The sequence below is a fragment of the Scomber japonicus genome, chromosome 17, assembly GCF_027409825.1.
Source record: "Scomber japonicus isolate fScoJap1 chromosome 17, fScoJap1.pri, whole genome shotgun sequence".
Lineage (NCBI taxonomy): Eukaryota > Metazoa > Chordata > Actinopteri > Scombriformes > Scombridae > Scomber > Scomber japonicus.
The window spans coordinates 1,162,279-1,182,865 of NC_070594.1; the positions used below are offsets into that span (position 1 = coordinate 1,162,279).

General features: G+C 41.7%; 1 protein-coding gene across 1 annotated transcript; it reads right to left on the minus strand.

Annotated features, from left to right (window-relative positions):
* Window positions 1-13,633: 13,633 nt before the first annotated feature.
* Window positions 13,634-20,587, minus strand: LOC128377367 (serine/threonine-protein kinase PAK 6-like). The gene is made up of 8 exons (XM_053337313.1): window positions 20,366-20,587; window positions 19,417-20,004; window positions 18,406-18,834; window positions 16,617-16,750; window positions 16,257-16,383; window positions 15,029-15,154; window positions 14,601-14,732; window positions 13,634-13,801 (listed from the first exon to the last, which is right to left on the minus strand). Exons 1-8 carry the CDS (start codon window positions 20,570-20,572, stop codon window positions 13,634-13,636), a joined length of 1,911 nt encoding a protein of 636 aa, XP_053193288.1. The 5' UTR covers window positions 20,573-20,587.

A 20,587-nucleotide genomic window follows, 5' to 3' on the forward strand; every position in this document is an offset into this window, starting at 1 on the left:
AACAGAAACAAAGATTTTACATTCTTACCTCTGATCAGCAGATTTATGTTCATGTTTGAACTTCATAGATTCAAACATCAACCGCAGATTCTTGATAGACAGCTGGCTAAGTCCATCAGAGTCTGGTCTGAGCTGCTTCTTTGTCCTTCAACACAACACACACAGAGCTTTGAGTGTGAATAATGATGGTGGAGTGATGTGAGTGGAGAACAGTGATGGACAGTTAGAGATCCTCATCTCACCTCTGAGCTTTGGTCTGGCTGTCATGTTCCCCACACAGAGAGCTTTTAGAGGGAGGGACTCCCTCCTCTCTGTCCTCACTCTGATCCATAGCAGAGAAACACCTTCACACAAACACAACAACATGCTCATTCATTACAACCAGCTGCACATCACACACACACTGCTGTCTATCACACTGTCATTCTTTATTCTACCACCAGATGGCGCCACAGTCAGTCATTACTGTAAGATTTCCACTGTGGATACATGTTGAAGAAACTGCATTAACTAGATTCCTTTTCATACAGTTGTATTTTTGTCCACTACAGAGCTCATATGCAGCAAGTTATAGTTCACTTGTGTTTAAAAACTGATGACATGCATCTATTTTCATCCAGCTGTGTGTCAGAAAGAAGAAAATACTCACCAGGTGAATTCAGATCCACATGTGGTCACAGAGTGGTTCTACCTTCACCTGTAGAGGAAACACAGAGAGAAGCTGCAGCTGATTCTCCTTCATCAGTCCTTCATCATCAATCTGAGGATGCTGTCACACTCTCATAACTTCACAGTCAAAGTCCAAAAGCATCAAGATGATATTAAAGCAGTGAAGCTTGCAGCAGAGTTCAGCTCATAGATGTTTGTTTATCATCAGGCTCTTTTATGGAGTTGAGGACACATATCATCCATATCCTGGTTCTGATTATTATCTATGTGGAGAATATGATGATGTTTCCATGGAACAAGTAACCTGATACTCAAACATGATTCTAACATGATGAGGTGAACAAATGAGCTGCCAGCTAGTTTATTAAGTATCAGCAGGTTCAGTGGAATGCATTGTGCTGGACTGTGGACAGTGTTCCTCACTGACTGAGTGACACTGCTGATTAAAATATGCAGCAGTTTAAAGGTGATGAAGGAAGAGACCCTTTGAACCAGTTTGAGTTAATTTCATGTCAAATCTGTCAGAACATAATCACATCACTCTGTACAGTACAACATCATAAAATAGAAAAGCAAACAGAACTTGAAATTAATTGAAATCTTTCCTTTCTTTAAGGCAGACATTACCTCCTCTGTCAGGTGATACAGAACCACCCTTTCACATAAGACATGAAGCTAGCAAAAGTTCAGACAGGAAGACCCCCTTATAGTTTGCTCACATCTTAGTTTTGTTTCTCATTCTTCAGTCATCCTGATCCTTCTCACAGCTCATACTGATCTCTGTCAAAGCTCATATCTTACTTCCTGTTATTTTTGGAGCATCAATTCACACACCAGCTGTTCACATCACCTGGTCAAGTCTAACCAATAGCACAGTGACACACCTTTATTGTCATCATATTGCAGCTGATCAGTTTCAGCCTCAAGATTACTGATTGATCGATGTCATCAACCACCAACAGTGTCTGGACTCCATAAGAGGATCTATCATGCTGATGCTCAGGATTTACGTCCTTTGATTCAAATAAATTCTCCCTGCAGAGTCCAAGCACCAAAGACTTTAACAATTCTTAATCATTAATATCATCTGCATAATAAACATTATTTTACTTCATTCTCTGGTCTCTCCTGATTGAAATATGTTTGAGGCAGATGTGCTCAGAATTATTAATTAATGCTCTAAAAACATCAAAAGCAAAAGACGTGTATGAGATGGATACTTCCATAATTAAAGACTGTGAGGGAATTTTCGTGTCATGAGGGACTCATTGTGTCAGGTGGGCTGTAACGACTGTAAACACCTAAGCTTCAAGCCTTTTGTTATACTAGATAAGACATCAACAGCAAACTGACCATCTTTTGACCTAGTAGAGGGTCAGCACATGATATCAGTAGTCTTTGAGGGGTTTCTGTGTTTTGTTACTTTACGACTTCTTTTGTTGTACTTTATTACTTTGTCACCCTGTCTCAACTTCCACTGGGAGGTACTGTATAAAAGCTGAAACTAGTTGTTGCTTGGCAGAACGACTGTGTGTCCTTCTCCCTGCTGGCGTGTACTGACTGAAAGAGAAAGATTCATCACTCCATCGTCTGTGCTTTTCTTCAGAGAAACTTCTATTACTTTTTCTGTAATTAGACAATTAAGAACATGGCTCATAAATCTCAAAACCTGTCAGCACTAATCTGGATGAACCCATCACCTTACAAAACTGACCTGTTGCTAAAACTGCTGCCTAATCGCTCATATATGTTTTACCTGTTTTTACTTGTTCCTGTCTTTATTTCTATCCTGTTGTCCTGCTTCTTGTTTGATTGTTGCTCATATGTGTTGTACTTCAGTTCACACTAGTTCTTGCTTATGTCTGCTCCTGTCAAACTGCTCTGGTTTGTTTGTCGTTTGCTTTGCCTTTGGGCTAATTCTGGCATATACAGAAATATGCTTATTAATATTCACTGTCTCTGACAAATAAACTATTAAAATAAAATGATAATAAAATAAAATCAATCAATCTTTATTTATAAAGCACCAAATCACAACAGAAGTCATCTCCAGCAACTTTACCCATAGAGCAGGTCTAAACCGAACTCTTTAATTTAATTCAAAGACACCCAACAATAATAAATACTATTGATTATAAATACTGTTTATAATAAATATCATGGGTGTAGGAGTCATGATGTGGGTGGGACAATCCAATTTTTAACAGAATATGTAATCATTTCCTGTATTCTGTTGACACTTTGATCTGACTATATTAATTCAACGTATTATACGATATACATGCAATCATTTGGGACTACGGATACAAATGAGCAACATACCCGGTCAGTGCTGTGTATAATGAATATGAGAATACTTTTTCTTGACTATCTCGCCACCTGTCGTGACACCAGGTGATCTTTTCTCAATGAAATATAAAAAAGTGTGAGGGGCGGAGGGCCAGAGTTCCCTTCTGGGAGCGCATGACATCACTGGGAATGCCCCCTGATGTAAACGATTGTTTCATAGCCTTATTATCATCATCATAGTGTTTATCTGAGCTGCAGATGATGTAGACCATAGACATATATACGCTGTAGACAACTATGAGCAGAATATTGAGACATGAACGTTTATTTCTCTTTTTATTCCTCACAACAAGTTACATTCGCTGAGGATCATGGATAGGCTAAAGAAACAAAACGTATTTCTCACAATCGAAAGTGAAATAATAAAAACTGATGGTCATAACATTTAGCCAACATTTCGGTTAGTTATCCAGGACACTTTCTTGTTTTTGTGTTAAGAAATGTTGAGGATATAAATAAAATCGTCAGTGAATTAGCCGGCCTTTTCCAGTGCAGGCAAACCACTGGATGCATGACACCCTTTTGTCAATATCCGAAGATGAGGGATTTGCATTGCAATCTATCGGATGACCCGCTACGTTGTCAAGCGACGAAATGGGGTACCTATGGACGTCAGGGAGAAATGACCAAGCGGCACTTTATGACAAATAGGGGTGAGACCGTGTTGAATAAGTATGGAGAAGATTAATAGTTGACTTGGAGCTGAGCACACGTGGCACTAATAATATATATTTAAAAAATTGTCCTTGGAGAATTTGATGCCAGAAGCATGAACACATTATCTCACATCAAGGAGCATTTTAATGCACAGCTCAGACATTACAATGTTAGTATAATAAATGATCATTGATATAGTCTGAATAAATATGCTCAGCTGTATGATGACAAGTTTATCAGACGCCTGTATGTTGGTTTGGTTTTCTACTTTTGTTTCTGCGTCATACAAATATTTCAAAAACACATTTAAAAGAGAAACTGAAGTTAAAATAACTTTATAAAAGTAACGTTAACTGTCTGTCTCATCTCCTACTTCACTGAGTCCAGCTGTTAAACTAATGAAATGGAAAAATGTGCATATTGATAGATTTTAGAGTTTTTACTGATGGAGAATGAGTAGATGTTATTTTCAGGATTTTAATAAGATGATTTAACTTTGTTTTGTATAAAAACACAACAGACACAAATTCTTATTCAAAGGATTTTTCATCTTAAATCTGATCTGGAGGGAATCTTTACAGCCACAGACCAAAGCACCAACAACCTGGACCTCCTTTGGTCCCTTTGGAGCCAGTTAAGACTCTTTTCTGTCCTGCAGTCTGGAAACAGCTCACACAAACATTTCATACTTTCAGTCTCCACAAACAGCAGCTACCACAAGAGTTCAACCTGTCACATACACATTCATGTAAAGTCACATATTACTATCTGCAGACACGTTTCACCCCCATTTACAGAGGTTGTACAGTTTCCTGTTCTCACATTCAGTTCCTCCTTCTAACAAACACTTCTTAAAATCATCAGGTATATTCTGAACTTAGTGAGACATCTGGCTTAAACCAGAAGAATGTGCTTACAGTCTATAAAACATACATAAGGTCAAGAGTGCACAACCAGTTTGGCTCAGAAAGCAGGAACCATCTAAGAGCCCGATATGATCCATCCACTTTATTTTATTTTGAATGCAGACTTATTTTACTCTAAATAATGAAGGATGATGTATTTACTATCAGAGTAGTCAGCCTGTTATTTCTATCATGTGTTTAACAGAGTGTTGATCAGCAGCTGGAGGACAAAGGGACAAAAAAACACCTCACAGTTTTTGGAGGCTGTGACTCCTGAACTGAGACACACTGGCTGGCTGTACTCTGATCAACTCTGAGCATCTCTGAACCACCTGACCTGCTGATGAAGTCACAAACAGCCTGCTGCTCTAGTCTAGATGAGTTACACTGCTGAGAACAGAACTGTGGATCAGGACAGGAAGTCATTATCAAACAATGGAGATTTCATATTTAAATTATATTCATAAAAACATTACAGAGCTTAAAATGGAAGCAGGTTGCAGACTACTCGTCATAAATCATGTTCAGCCTGTCAGGCTGCTGTTCTCAATACTCACAAAGAGCATCTTCACAGTCTAAGAGCAGCAGAATACAAACAGCCTCACAACAACTAACTCCAGTCCCAGCACTTTATTTGACACACTGGTTCTACTGGGAGCTTCTCTCAACACTAGCTGATGTAGTTTGAATGTTATTCAGGAATAATCACAATGATCTCACATCAAGGAGCATTTTAATGCACAGCTCAGACATTACAATGTTAGTATAATAAATGATAATTGATATAGTCTGAAGAAATATGCTCAGCTGGATGATGACTAGTTTATCAGACGCCTGTATGTTGGTTTGGTTTTCTACTTTTGTTTCTGCGTCATACAAATATTTCAAAAACACGTTTAAAAGAGAAATTGAAGTTAAAATAACTTTATAAAAGTAACGTTATCTGTCTGTCTCATCTCCTACTTCACTGAGTCCAGCTGTTAAGGTAGTAGTAGATGTTATTTTAATAAAATACATACATACATTTTCAGGATTTTAATAAGATTTAACTTTGTTTTGTATAAAAATCACAACAGACACAAATTCTTATTCAAAGTATTTTACATACCTCTTAAATCTGATCTGGAGGGAATCTTTAAAGCCACAGACCAAAGCACCAACAACCTGGACCTCCTTTGGTCCCTTTGGAGCCAGTTAAGACTCTTTTCTGTCCTGCAGTCTGGAAACAGCTCACACAAACATTTCATACTTTCAGTCTCCACAAACAGCAGCTACCACAAGAGTTCAACCTGTCACGTACACATTCATGTAAAGTCATGTATCACTGTCTGCAGACACGTTTCACCACCATATACAGACGACTCCATATATGGTTTCATGTCTCTCTGTACAGTTTCCTGTTCTTACATTCAGGTCTCGCTCTAACCTGTTAAAAATAAAATTGTGGTTATCATGTTTATTCTGAACTTTTCTGTTTCTTCTTTCCTAACAGATGAGACTCATTTCATCTCCACCAGACAAACTGCATGAACTTAGTGAGACATCGGACTCAAACCAGAACAAAGTGCTTACAGCCTATAAAACATACATAAGGTCAAGAGGTCATCATGTTCTTTGAAGACAGAATTGATCAGTTCAACACATTTCTACACTGGATTCATCATCATCATCTTTTTTTCTTCCCCTCCACTTAAAAAAAGGTTTTCTTCTTGTTCCTTCAGTTAAATGTTTTACGTTTGTTTTCACTGTCATCTCAAAGTGAAAAGTTTCTTTAAAAAAAAAACAGCTCACACAAACATTTCATACTTTCAGTCTCCACAAACAGCAGCTACCACAAGAGTTCAGCCTGTCACGTACACATTGATGTAAAGTCACGTATCACTGTCTGCAGACACGTTTCACCACCACATAGTGGTTATACACATAGGAGTTATGTGTCTCTGTTCAGCTTCCTGTTCTCACATTCAGTTCCCGCTCAAACTGTCACTTATTAAAATCATCATGTTTATTCTGAACTTTTCTGTTACATAAGGTCAAGAGTGCACAACCAGTTTGTTCCATCTGCTCTGAGGCTTTGGAGGCTGTGACTTGTTGCAAATTAAGGATATTAGTATCTATAATCTATATTAAACTCGTGATCAGGGGTATTAATTAGATAAAATTAATAGACTTGGACTGAATCAGTCAAATATCTTGAAGTTCATGAATTCTAGGTGTCAGGGAACCAAGAATGTGTTCACACCAGAAATAAAATACACACGCACACACTTGTCAACAATACTCACAGATTATTTATTAACTAAACAAGAATAATAAGCAGTCAAGGCAATAATAGGGATTATAGATAATCAATCAATCTAAATCAATCTTTATATGTATAGCTCCAAATCACAACAAAGTTATGTCAAGGCTCTTCACACATAGAGCAGGTTCTAAACTGAACTCTTCAGGTTTCATTTAAAGAGACCCAACATTCCCACATGAGCAGCACTTTAACAGGAAGAACCCTCAGAACCAGACTCAGAGTGGGAGAACATCTTTTAACAGGAAGAACCCTCAGAACCAGACTCAGAGTGGGAGAACATCTTTTAACAGGAAGAACCCTCAGAACCAGACTCAGAGTGGGAGAACATCTTTTAACAGGAAGAACCCTCAGAACCAGACTCAGAGTGGGAGAACATCTTTTAACAGGAAGAACCCTCAGAACCAGACTCAGAGTGGGAGAACATCTTTTAACAGGAAGAACCCTCAGAACCAGACTCAGAGTGGGAGAACATCTTTTAACAGGAAGAACCCTCAGAACCAGACTCCAGAGGAAGGATAGAGGAGAGAAGCACAATGAAAGTCAACAATGAAGCTAGAAGGTCCGGGACTGGAATCTGTCATCCGGACGTCTACAGGCCCAGATTACCTGTGAGACCAGAAAGCACAGACAACTCCGGGGAAGAAGTTTAGACATCCTATCAGAAATGCTCTTACGTCATGAAACTCATATGATCAACTTAAACACAGAGAATATTCTCAGTAATGGCTATTGAAAGTCTTCTGTTCTCAATAAACAACATTACACCATGTTTACCTTAGCCTGTCTGATTCAGGTAACGATACCACACTTTTTCCGAATTACTGTGATTTGACTTTTAGCAGTAGTTTGCACTTACAGAGAATTGGAGTTTCAAGCATTGTTCGTTCAGTATGAGATCACAGTTAAAAACATCAAAGAATATTATTACATTATCAAATGGCTTACTACTTATTCTTAGGAGGTATTTTGATTGTCCACTGCATTGTGACAGGAGAAGAGTTCATTCAGAGGTGAAACAAAGGAATGTGTTTGTGCCAACAAGTGTCCATGTTTTGTTTCACATAATGACAGAAAAGATTTCGGTCTGATCCTCCTGGCGTTTCCCACATTGAGACCCTAAGATCTTAACTCCGGGTTGAAAATTCATTACGATGTAAATTTTACACCTCTCCTGCGATTTGGGAGGACGTGTGAGGAGAAAGTCTCACTTAATTTCCATCCCTGTGGGTCCCAATTAATGACTTGTCAGTCTCATCATCCCATCCGGACATTCTGTGGTCTGTTGCTGAGGAACTCCAGAATCCAAGAGCACAGTGAACGGCCCTGGCCAAGGTTGCTCAACTTCTGTGCCAGTTTGTGACCTGATATTGTTTAGTGTGTTGTTGTGGGCAAAACTCCAACATAAAAACATAGTGGAAAAAACACATTTTTGCTAAGTCATGTTTTCATGTCCATTCCAGTGGACGCCAAAACGAGATGGGTGTAAAATCATAAAAACATAAAGAAAAATAAGGCAGAGTTTTTTCACATAGTAAAATCAATCAGGCATGACCTAAACATCTGGAACTGGATGTTTGCATGGTTTTGAGTCTCTGTACAGTTCTGAACATGCTCATGAACTTGATCGGTGTATCACAGCGTGGGTAGAGAACAGCAGTGAGGTCATCACAAAAACCTTCATCACAGGGCTCGCTGCAGTTTTCGCCACCTACTTTATGTTCAACTTGCAAAGAAGAAGCTGCAAGGACAATGGAGTTTGTTCAAAGGTAAATTCTCTGCTAGAAATATTGTTTAAGTACTGTATGTTACCCCTCTCCTAATGAACTGATAGCACGTTTACTTGGAATGGAACTGGAACTGGAGAAGACATCAGCTTGTGGATGTTTTCATATATTCTCATTTTCGATGAGCAGCCTTGAAGCAGTTTCGGTTTTGCACAAAGCACAAGTGGATGTTGCACTTGTGCCAAAAGACGTGTGTCATTCCTGTACAGTATGGCATCTTGTATCTGGTAGCCTCTTTCTTTTCATCATAATTTGGCATGTGGTCAACCAGGTCATACTGCACTTCAGGTAAAGGCCTTACATCCTGAACTGGTCTGTGAGCTGGTCTTTGGGGGACACGCTGTGGTTCTGGAGACATGCTGGGTCTTCCACTCTCACCAGACACTGGGCCACATTCATCTTGAAGTGCAGGAGATCCTGGATGACTTTGGTCTGGATATTGGCCCTCTTGGCATCCAGCCTGTACTCCAACCAACTGTTCCCATCCCGACATTCTGTGGTCTGTTGCTCACAGCGTGGGTAGGGAACAGCAGTGAGGTCACCACAAGGGCTCGCTGCAGTTTCGCCACCTACTTTATGTTCAACTTGCAAAGAAGAAGCTGCAAAGACAATGGAGTTTGTTCAAAGGTAAATTCTCTGCTAGAAATATTGTTTAAGTACTGTATGTTACCCCTCTCCTAATGAACTGATAGCACGTTTACTTGGAATGGAACTGGAACTGGAGAAGACATCAGCTTGTGGATGTTTTCAAATCCACAAACAGCATCCTGACATAGGTGTTAACATTGTCCAGGTGTGGAAGTGTAGGTTTTTAACTAAAGAGGAAAACTCTCCTATTTTATCTGCTGAGAACTTTTCTTTATCTATCTTTATATTTTTACTTTACAGGAGCTTTTTAAAGTCTCAACTCTCTGTATTCATCTTTAACTTGAAGTCTTCTTTAAGGGAATCTGATCACAGAACAGCAGCTCTGAACTCTGGAACCAACAATCTGTAATAAAAGTCAAACATTAACAGATATACATCTTTATCAGCTGGATCATAAAGGCTGATATTTGCTAAAGATTGGACTCAGTGACATGTGCAAAATGTGATGAATAGTTCTTTGTGTCTTCATTATTATATCATGTGTCCTCATACACACTGCAGACAAACATTAAACTCTATTTAATTACTGTTGATATAAAACTGCCTGTATAATAAATACTGATTATAATAAATGTGTGTTTTAAATACTCCTAAACTATTTTGATAATCAATTAATCTTTAAGATTCACTTTTGTAAAAAAGAAAAAGAAAAAAGTCCAAATTCTCTGATTCAGCTTCTTAACCCTCCTGTTGGGTTGGAAGGAAGGGAGGGAGGGAGGAAAGAAGGAAGGAAGGAAGGAAGGGAGGGAGGGAGGGAGGAAAGGAGGGAGGATGGAAGGAAGGAGGGAAGCACGGAAAGAAGGGAGGAAAAAGGAAGGCAAGAAGGGAGGGAGGGAGGAAGAAAGGAAAAGAGGAAGGGAGCAAGCAAGGAAAGAAGGGCAGAGGAAAGAAGGAAGGGAGGGGGGAGGAAAGTAAGAGAGAAGGAGGGAGGGAGGAAGGAGGGACGGAAAGAAGGAAGGAAGGAAGGAAGGGAGGAAAGAGAGAGGAAGAGAAAGAGAGAAGGAGGGAGGGAGGAAGGACAGACGGGGTCAATTTGACCCGGGAGGATGACACAGAGGTTAAATGTGAATATTTTCTGTTTTTTAGTCTCTGTGACAATAAACTGAATATTTTTGGGTTGACTAAAAACAGTTGATGACGTCATCAGCTGTGTTTGAGACATTTTACTTTATTATATTATGATATCATAGTTTGTTTAATTACCTTGATGGCTGAAAGAGACTCACCTAATTATTCTGATATTATTTATGGATATGTGTGGTTGAAGGTCTCCCCCTGCTGTCCATTAATAAGTATTACACCTGTGGTAGAGAGGTGGGAGTGACAGATGCTATGAATGAATGAGTGATTGGAGACAGGTGGGTTGAACTCATGGTGAGGAGATCTGTGATGTTTGTGATCCTGAACGCAGCATTATGGAAATAAATGGATGTTTTCTGTTGAATGGAGAGTTTTTATCATCAGTGTTTAACAGAATCTGAGTGTTTGATAGGTTGATTTTACCTTCAGACAGCAGCTGTGAGTATTACAGGAAGCTGTTATCACTGATATCCGACCTCTGTTTAAGGTTTATATCAGTGAGCCGTCTTCAAATAAATGTTTAATGTGTAAAATCAGTTTGTTTCCATTTATTATTCCATAATTATTATTGGTTAATGTTTAATTTGAACATCTGGATTGTGCCATATTGGGGTAAATGTATAATGTAATGTAATGTAATATAATATAACTCTGAGGAGAGAAATAAGATGCGTGGGCACTTTTTAAGTCCCTTCAGTTTTATTAACATTTTTATAAAAGACAAAATAAAAACATAAAAACTCAAATGTGCAAAAATCACATTCTGAGTGAAAATGTGCAAAAATAAAATCTTTAGTTTTACAAAAGGATCAATAAGGAACAATCATCATCATCATCATCATCAACACTGGAGCATCATGGGAAAATAACTTGCGTGTTGCTACGACAACGACGAAAACATGCAAACTGGATTCAATGAAAAGATTTTGCAGGTTCAGGACTGAAGTTCAGCTGCTCGCGAAATGAAAACACAAATCAAACCTTTCCTGAACGGACTGAAAATGTTTTGGACTGTTGGACGGACGAACCCTAACGCTAACGCTAACCCTTATTATTGATTATTTATTGATAAGATCTGCAGATGAAAACAGTTTCCGTTGCAGCATCATGATCGTGATATAAAGAACTTTATGATCAGACACGTGAAGGTTAAACTCGTTAATGTTACTGAACTTTATGATTTACTAAAAGTCTGGAACGTGGAAACGCGACATCGACCGCAAAAAAATGTTCAAGTTGATCTGCTAACATATTCACTGAGATAATACACACTGTCTATTAGTTTACCGTAATGACTGTAATATTAGTAGTTTACCGTAATGATTGTAAAATCAGTAGTTTACCGTAATGACTGTAATATTAGTAGTTTACCGTAATGACTGTAATATTAGCAGTTTACCGTAATGAATGTAATATTAGCAGTTTACCGTAATGAATGTAATATTAGTAGTTTACCGTAATGAATGTAATATCAGTAGTTTACCGTAATGACTGTAATATTAGTAGTTTACCGTAATGACTGTAAAATCAGTAGTTTACCGTAATGACTGTAATATTAGTAGTTTACCGTAATGACTGTAATATTAGTAGTTTACCGTAATGACTGTAATATTAGTAGTTTACCGTAATGAATGTAATATTAGTAGTTTACCGTAATGAATGTAATATTAGCAGTTTACCGTAATGAATGTAATATTAGTAGTTTACCGTAATGAATGTAATATCAGTAGTTTACCGTAATGACTGTAATATTAGTAGTTTACCGTAATGACTAATATTAGCAGTTTACCGTAATGACTGTAATATTAGTAGTTTACCGTAATGACTGTAATATTAGTAGTTTACCGTAATGACTGTAATATTAGTAGTTTACCGTAATGACTGTAATATTAGCAGTTTACAGTAATGACTGTAATATTAGTAGTTTACCGTAATGACTGTAATATTAGCAGTTTACTGTAATGACTGTAATATTAGCAGTTTACAGTAATGACTGTAATATTAGTAGTTTACCGTAATGAATGTAATATTAGCAGTTTACCGTAATGACTGTAAAATCAGTAGTTTACCATAATGAATGTAATATCAGTAGTTTACCGTAATGAATGTAATATTAGCAGTTTACCGTAATGAATGTAATATTAGTAGTTTACCGTAATGAATGTAATATTAGTAGTTTACTATAATGAATGTAATATTAGCAGTTTACCGTAATGAATGTAATATTAGCAGTTTACTGTAATGACTGTAATATTAGTAGTTTACCGTAATGAATGTAATATTAGTAGTTTACCGTAATGACTGTAATATTAGTAGTTTACCGTAATGAATGTAATTTACTACTCTGTATTATCTCAGTGAATCAGACTCTGTTTAGTTTTTCTTAACATAAATTTGAGGTTTTTACAACAGGAAACAGATTTAAACCGAGTTTAATTTACTGAATTTAGAAACTGAAATGTTTTTTTTCATTAATAACTTTATGAAAATGAAATATTAAAATAAAAATAAAGCAGGAGGTCAAAGGTCAAACAGGAAGCAGCAGAAATGTTTACCTGGATAGGTGACCTGACAGGAAGTGTCAAAATAAGATGCAGGCAGTGAGCGTGTAGGTGATTGTTCTCAGATCACTTCCTCCCCTCAGTGACATCATCAGCTGCTCTCAGGTGTGTTCAGGTGTGTTCATGGTGTGTTCAGGTGTTCATGGTGTGTTCAGGTGTTCAGGTGTGTTCAGGTGTGTTCAGGTGTGTTCAGGTGTTCTGGTGTGTTCAGGTATGTTCAGGTGAGGTCGGGTGAGGTCAGGTATGTTCAAGTGTTCAGGTGTGTTCAGGTGTCCAGGTGTTCATGGTGTGTCCAGGTGTGTCCAGATGTGTCCAGGTGTTCAGGTGTGTTCAGGTATGTCCAGGTGTTCATGGTGTGTTCAGGTGAGGTCAGGTGAGGTCAGGTGTGTTCAGGTGTGTTCAGGTGTTCGGGTGTGTTCAGGTGAGGTCGGGTGAGGTCAGGTGTGTTCATGGTGTGTTCATGGTGTGTTCAGGTGTGTTCAGGTGTGTTCATGGTGTGTCCAGGTGTGTTCAGGTGTTCAGGTATGTCCAGGTGTTCATGGTGTGTCCAGGTGTGTTCAGGTGTTCAGGTATGTCCAGGTGTTCATGGTGTGTTCAGGTGTGTTCAGGTGTCCAGGTATGTCCAGGTGTTCAGGTGTGTTCAGGTGTTCATGGTGTATTCAGGTGTCCAGGTGTTCAGCAGAGCGACATGCGTTTGCGGTGTTGCTCCACCAGCGGTACGAGGCAGCGCGGCGAGTCGGCCTGCAGCAGGAACGGGTGCTGCAGCAGGTCTGCGGCGCTGCAGCGCTGCTGGGTGTCACGAGTCAGCATGCAGCCCAGGAAGTCCTTCAGGACCGGAGACACCTGACACCAGAGAGGATGACATCATCAACAGCTGAGCGTGACATCATGAACTATACATCTGCACACGGCTCAGTGATGTTTGTTAGTGTCCATGTGGTTTAGTTTAAATTTAAAGAGTTAAACTGTGAAAATAAACGTATGAATAACTTCACACATTCTTTTTTTGTGGACCCAGCATCAAATTTCTGCTTTTAATCCATTTAGAGAGAATATATTAGAGGATTATGGCAAAAATGTCTAAGTGGTGTAACCATAAAAACTTTGTACCAAATAATTCAACTTGCTTAAAAACAGTAAATAGTCAATAAAACACCTTCCTTCCTTCCTTCCTTCCTTCCTTCCTTCCTTCCTTCCTTCCTTCCTTCCTTCCTTCCTTCCTTCCTTCCTTCCTTCCTTCCTTCCTACCTTCCTACCTAACACCATATCAACTAGTTTGGCATGATCTTACATTATAACTTTTATATTAAATAAAGATAATGGAATACTATTGTTCTAAATATTAACATTATTTAATATTTATCATTCTTTTGTGGTTACACCATTTGACATTTTCAGGAGCATTCAGTCTTACTTTTGGTAAAAAATGGAGCTAATGTCATTTCAAATCTCTCTTATTGATCTTTTTTTAATATATTGATTATATTGAACTGGGCGTAACCTCCATGATGTCTTGCTGCGGAGTCAGTAGAAACACTGTTCATATATTTCTTGCCAACCCTTCTGTATTACTGACCCTTATAACTACATATATATCTCTTTATATTCATATTTAGCTGTGAACTCTACGTCAAACACAAACCCTCTGGTTCTTCACACTCGGCGCCGGATCGTCTCTCAGCTTCTTCATGGCGGTGATCGGCGTGTCGCTGAAATACGGCGGCTCCCCGTCAACCATCTCCACCACCATGATGCCCAGAGACCAGACGTCCACCTGCAGGCGACAGGAAGCAGTCAGAGCTCGCTGAGCAGCCAGCAGGAAGTGGAGCTGTGTGTGTGTGTGTTAGAAACCTCATACTTTCCTACTACTCTACTAACTCTGACGTCATGTGAAGTATGTAGTGTGTTTAACTGCGTAGTGATTTAGAGTATGTGAGAAGTTCCTGGATGGTTTACTAGATTCTCCAGAAATGCAGAGTATGCATCAAGAGCTGACTACTCACACTCACAAAGCGCCAAAACACAGCCCGTGTGTGTGTGTGTGTGTGTGTGTGTGTGTGTGTGTGTTACCTCGGTGCCGTACGCCGTTTTGGAGATGACTTCAGGAGCCATCCAGTACGGCGTTCCCACCAGAGACTTCCTCTTCGGGACGTCTTTACTGATCTGAGCGCAGAAACCAAAGTCTGACAGTTTGATCTGCAGCAGGAGAGAAGAAGAGTTACAGCGGACCAAATATTCCCATCACTGATTAATAGATTAGTTGGGAGTGTTACCTTTACCTATATTTCATTATAAAGATGGTGCTCTTTGGCTAAGGGCTTTATTTTAAAGTAGCTGTATGTAACAAATATATTCCAAACAATCATAAAATGGCCCTAAATATCACCAGACATTAAGGAATAATGTTAATTTCAAACACTGATATCACTGACAGTCGTAGTCCAGCCAGAATATTCACATTTGAAAAGCTCCACCCACCACCTAGTTACCAATCACCAAGTCAGTGTTGATGCTCCACCCACCACCTAGCTACCAATCACCAAGTCAGTACTGACGCTCCACCCACCACCTAGCTACCAATCACCAAGTCAGTACCGATGCTCCACCCACCACCTAGCTACCAATCACCAAGTCAGTACTGATGCTCCATCCACCACCTAGCTACCAATCACCAAGTCAGTACTGATGCTCCACCCACCACCTAGCTACCAATCACCAAGTCAGTACTGATGCTCCACCCACCACCTAGCTACCAATCACCAAGTCAGTAGTGTTTCAGAATCCAGGTTGCCAGTTGCCACTGAGCTGCAGCTAGGAGCATTTCAGATAATGTCTGATGTTACAAAACCAAAAAAACCTCATTATGTTGTGACGTTATAATACGTCGTGACAATTTGAGAAACAAAACCAGGGTATGTATAGGAGATGCCTTTGAAACATGGAGACAGCACTCAGCTGCACCCGCTGATACGGAGGAGGATATGCAGGATCACGTCCAACAACTGGCAACCCACGTGAAGTAGACTCTGGCAGGGAGGGGGCGAGGAAGGAAAGGAGGAAGGAAGGAAAGAAAGGAGGGAGGGGGCGAGGAGTAACAGCTCTCTCCAGTGTTTTGAACGTGGGCCGCAGTACCATTTCTAAACGCTAGGTGTCAGAGTTACATACTTCAACTTTAAGGGCAGAACATGTTAAACACTTCTACGTGTTTCTGCTGAGGAGCCCTCGTCTGGCAGTATTTGATTAAAATGTGTGTGTGTGTGTGTGTGTGTGTGTGTGTGTGTGTGTGTGTGTGTGTTACCCTCCCGTCCAGGGTCAGCAGGATGGAGTCGCTCTTGACGTCTCGGTGGATAACGCCCTGAGAGTGAAGATACGATAACGCCTGCAGGACGCCTTCACACACCGTCGCTATCTGCTGTTCATTCAGCCTGAGACACACACACACACACACACATATACACACATAGACACATACATACACACACACACACACACACACACACACGCACACACACGCACATAGACACACACGCACACACACACACGCACATAGACACACACGCACACACACACACACACATACATATTTAATACTGTCTTTGTGTGTGTGTGTGAGTGTGTGTGTGTGTGTGTGTGTGTGTGTGTGTAACTTCCTGCTCACCTGGTCTCACTAACGATGTTGGTTAGAGCGCCGCCCTGCAGGTACTCCATGATGACCCAGAGCTCGTCCTCCACCAGAGCGCTGCGGAACATCTGGACCACGTTCTGGTGCCGGTAGTCCCTCATGATCACCACCTGACATCACCGGTGACATCACACACAGCTGACAGGTCATCCACCAATCAGATCTCACAAACAACATTAAGGACATAAAGGCCTGGATGAGCTGCAACTTCCTGTTATTAGAATTTAAAATCCTTCTCCTCACTTTCAAAGCTCTTAATGATCAGATTCCATCATATCTGAAAGAACTCATAGAACCTTATGAATCTACTAGAACACTGCGCTCCCAGCTCATAGAACCTTATGAACCTACTAGAACACTGTGCTCCCAGCTCATAGAACCTTATGAACCTACTAGAACGCTGCGCTCCCAGCTCATAGAACCTTATGAACCTATACTAGAAAACTGCGCTCCCAGCTCATAGAACCTTATGAACCTACTAGAACACTGCGCTCCCAGCTCATAGAACCTTATGAACCTACTAGAACACTGTGCTCCCAGCTCATAGAACCTTATGAACCCACTAGAACACTGCGCTCCCAGCTCATAGAACCTTATGAACCTATACTAGAAAACTGTGCTCCCAGCTCATAGAACCTTATGAACCTACTAGAACACTGTGCTCCCAGCTCATAGAGCCTTATGAACCTACTAAAACACTGTGCTCCCAGCATGCAGGCCTACTTGTGGTTCCTAGTATCTCTAAAAGTAGAACAGGAGGTAGAGCCTTCAGCTATCAGGTTCCTCTCCTGTGGAACCATCTCCCAGATTGGTTCCGGGGGGCAGAACCCTCTCTACGTTTAAGAGTAGGCTTCAAACGTTCCTTTGTGATAAAGCTTCTAGTTGGGGCCGGTTCCAGCTCCTAGTTTATGCTGCTATAGGCTTAGACTGCCGGAGGACTCCCATGATGCACTGGGCTCCTCTCTCCTCCTCCCTCTCTCTCTCTCTCTCTCCTTCCTCTCTCTCCTCCTCTCTCTCTCCTTCCTCTCCTTCCTCTCTCTCCTCCTCTTCTTCTCTCTCTCTCCTCCTCTTCTTCTCTCTCTCTCTCCTCCTCTTCCTCTTCCTCTCTCCTCTCCTTCCTCTCTCTCCTCTCCTTCCTCTCTCTCCTCTCCTTCCTCTCCTTCCTCTCTCTCCTCTCTCTCCTCTCCTTCCTCTCTCTCCTCTCTCTCCTCTCCTTCCTCTCTCTCCTCTCCTTCCTCTCTCTCCTCTCCTTCCTCTCTCTCTTCTCTCTACTCCAACCGGTCCAGGCAGATGTTCTCCCACTCTGAGTCTGGTTCTGAGGGTTCTTCCTGTTAAAAGATGTTCTCCCACTCTGAGTCTGGTTCTGAGGGTTCTTCCTGTTAAAAGATGTTCTCCCACTCTGAGTCTGGTTCTGAGGGTTCTTCCTGTTAAAAGATGTTCTCCCACTCTGAGTCTGGTTCTGAGGGTTCTTCCTGTTAAAAGATGTTCTCCCACTCTGAGTCTGGTTCTGAGGGTTCTTCCTGTTAAAGGGAGTTTTTTCTCTCCACTGTCACCAAGTGCTGCTCATGTGGGAATGTTGGGTCTCTTTAAAGTTAAAACCTGAAGAGTTCGGTTTAGACCTGCTCTATGTGGAAAGAGCCTTCACATGACTCTGTTGAGATTTTGACGCTATACAAATAAACATTGATTGACCTTCTCTATCATCTACTACTCTACTCTATTCTATTCTATCTAAAGTTAGACAGAGAGAAACATGAGTCTTCACCTCGTTGAAGAGCAGCTCTCGTCGTTGTTGCTTCTTCACGTCCATCATCTTCACCGCCACCTGCCTCCCGCTCAGCTTCTCTCGGGCGATGCACACTACGCCCGTCGAGCCCTCGCCGATCTTCACAAAGTTCTCCAGCGTGGCCCTCGGGTCTCCCGGGTCCACCACCATCTGCAGCGCCGCCTTGAACTGCTGGTGGCTGATCTTCTGGGGGCCGTCGGGGGGCTTGTGTGTGGGGGGCTGGGGCGAGGGGGGTGTCTGTCTGGGGGAGCCGGTGGGGGAGGGGCGGGGCGGGGTCGCCGGGGGTTTGGGAGAAAGTCCGATGTTGAAGCTGGAGGAGGGGCGGAGCGAGCGCTGAGGTAAGCCTCTACCTGTGAGGGGGGTGCTGGTGCTGTTTGGGGGGGGCAGCAGGGAGGGGGGGCAGCTCACCTGCAGGAGGAGACACAATAATATCTGTAGTTTATCATGTTTTTGGTTTTTATCAGAGAATCACTCACTCGATCTGTTAGCTGCTCTGAAAACATCAACATCTCAGTTTAGTGGATTTTAAAAATGAATCTGATTAATTTTTATTTATTTAATACGAAAAAAATAAAAGACTAAAAAACAGCTGGACACTCAACACACACACACACGAGCTCTGTGTCATATATGTGCTGCCTTACTCATCTTCTACTTATTATTTATTATCTGCATATGTTCTGTTATATTTGTTTTTATCTGTAATGCTTCGTCAGTAGCAGCAATGCCAATGACAGTAAAGACTAGTTTATCTAATCTCAGTAGTTAATTAATCCATTTAAACTCTTATTCAGAAAGATTAATTTAGATATTTAAAGTACAATAAACATGAAAGAGTCCACATGTTGAATATCACATCCTGAAATGTTGAAACTCGATCAGATCAATAAAGTATCGAGTCGTCTGCGTAGAAACATCACAAGATTATTAACACCGAGCTGAGAGTTAAATGTTAAAGAGTAAAGGTGTAACTGTTCCTTTAAGTCTCACCTTGAGGTCGTAGGAGGAGTGCGGCCTCCTGGGAGTCTGCGTGGACGAGGACAGCAGGTCTGGCAGCAGGTGAGCAGCTGTTTTCGGTCTGAGCTGAGGAGGTCTGCTGCTCTCCACAGTCTGCAGGTTGTAGTGACAGGAAGTCGGCCTCTGTCTGCTCACCCCGCCCGTGTGCCCACGCCCGTCTCTAAGCCCCGCCCCCTCGCTGCGGGCGTACTGTCCTCCTGTCCTCTGGGGCGGGGGGGGCGTGGTCGAAGGCAGAGCCCCCACCTCACAGGTGGACTTGGCTCGTGGCAGAGCTCCGTTCAGGTTGGGGCTGCTCCCGTCTGCGCGCACCTGTCGTATCCGGTCCTGCCAGTAGGTGGAGCTCTCCTCCGTCTTCCCGTCACCGTAGCGACCGAGCTGCTTGTACTGGTACGACTCGTCCTCCGCCAGCTCTCCTAGTCGGCCCAGCGACTGCGCCCGTTTCCGTGCCGACGGGCTGCTGCGGCGCAGAGAGTTGGAGCCGCTGACGGACAGACGGCTCATCTCAGCGATCACATGAGCGATGTAATCACCGTGACCGATGAAGCTGCCGCGCACGATCGCCTGCACAGGAAGTCACAGGAAGTCACAGGAAGTCACATGGTCACATGGTCACATGGTCACATGTCAGCTCAGTTAAAACATAAAACATGACTCATAAAGAAAAGAGAAAACTGGACGTAGAAACATGATTTTAATGAAATGTTCTGAAGTTTAAATCAAAGAGAGTTTTTCTGTTTTAACGAGCAGAAGGACTGAGGCTCTGTGGACGAGGTGACATCACGGTGACATCAGCGTGACATCATGGTGACATCACTGTGACATCACCATAACGTCACCCTGATGTCACCATGATGTCTTAGATGTGGTCTCAGTGGTTCTAGCAGACAGTAACAGAGAGGGAGGGGGTTGGGGGGGTCAGGACCTTCTTGGGTCCGAGCTGGACCTCGGTGATCCTGGACGGGTCCACTAGGGGGCGTGGCCTCCTCAGCGTTTCGATGACGCTCTGCCACTGCGGCGGCAGACCCACATATTGTCCCGTGGCGGCGTCGAAGGACGTGTGGACGCGGTGCTGGAAGTCCAGCGGAGCAGAGATCTCCAGCCGGTGCTTCTTCTTCCTGCGGCGGAACATCGCCGTGGCAACGAG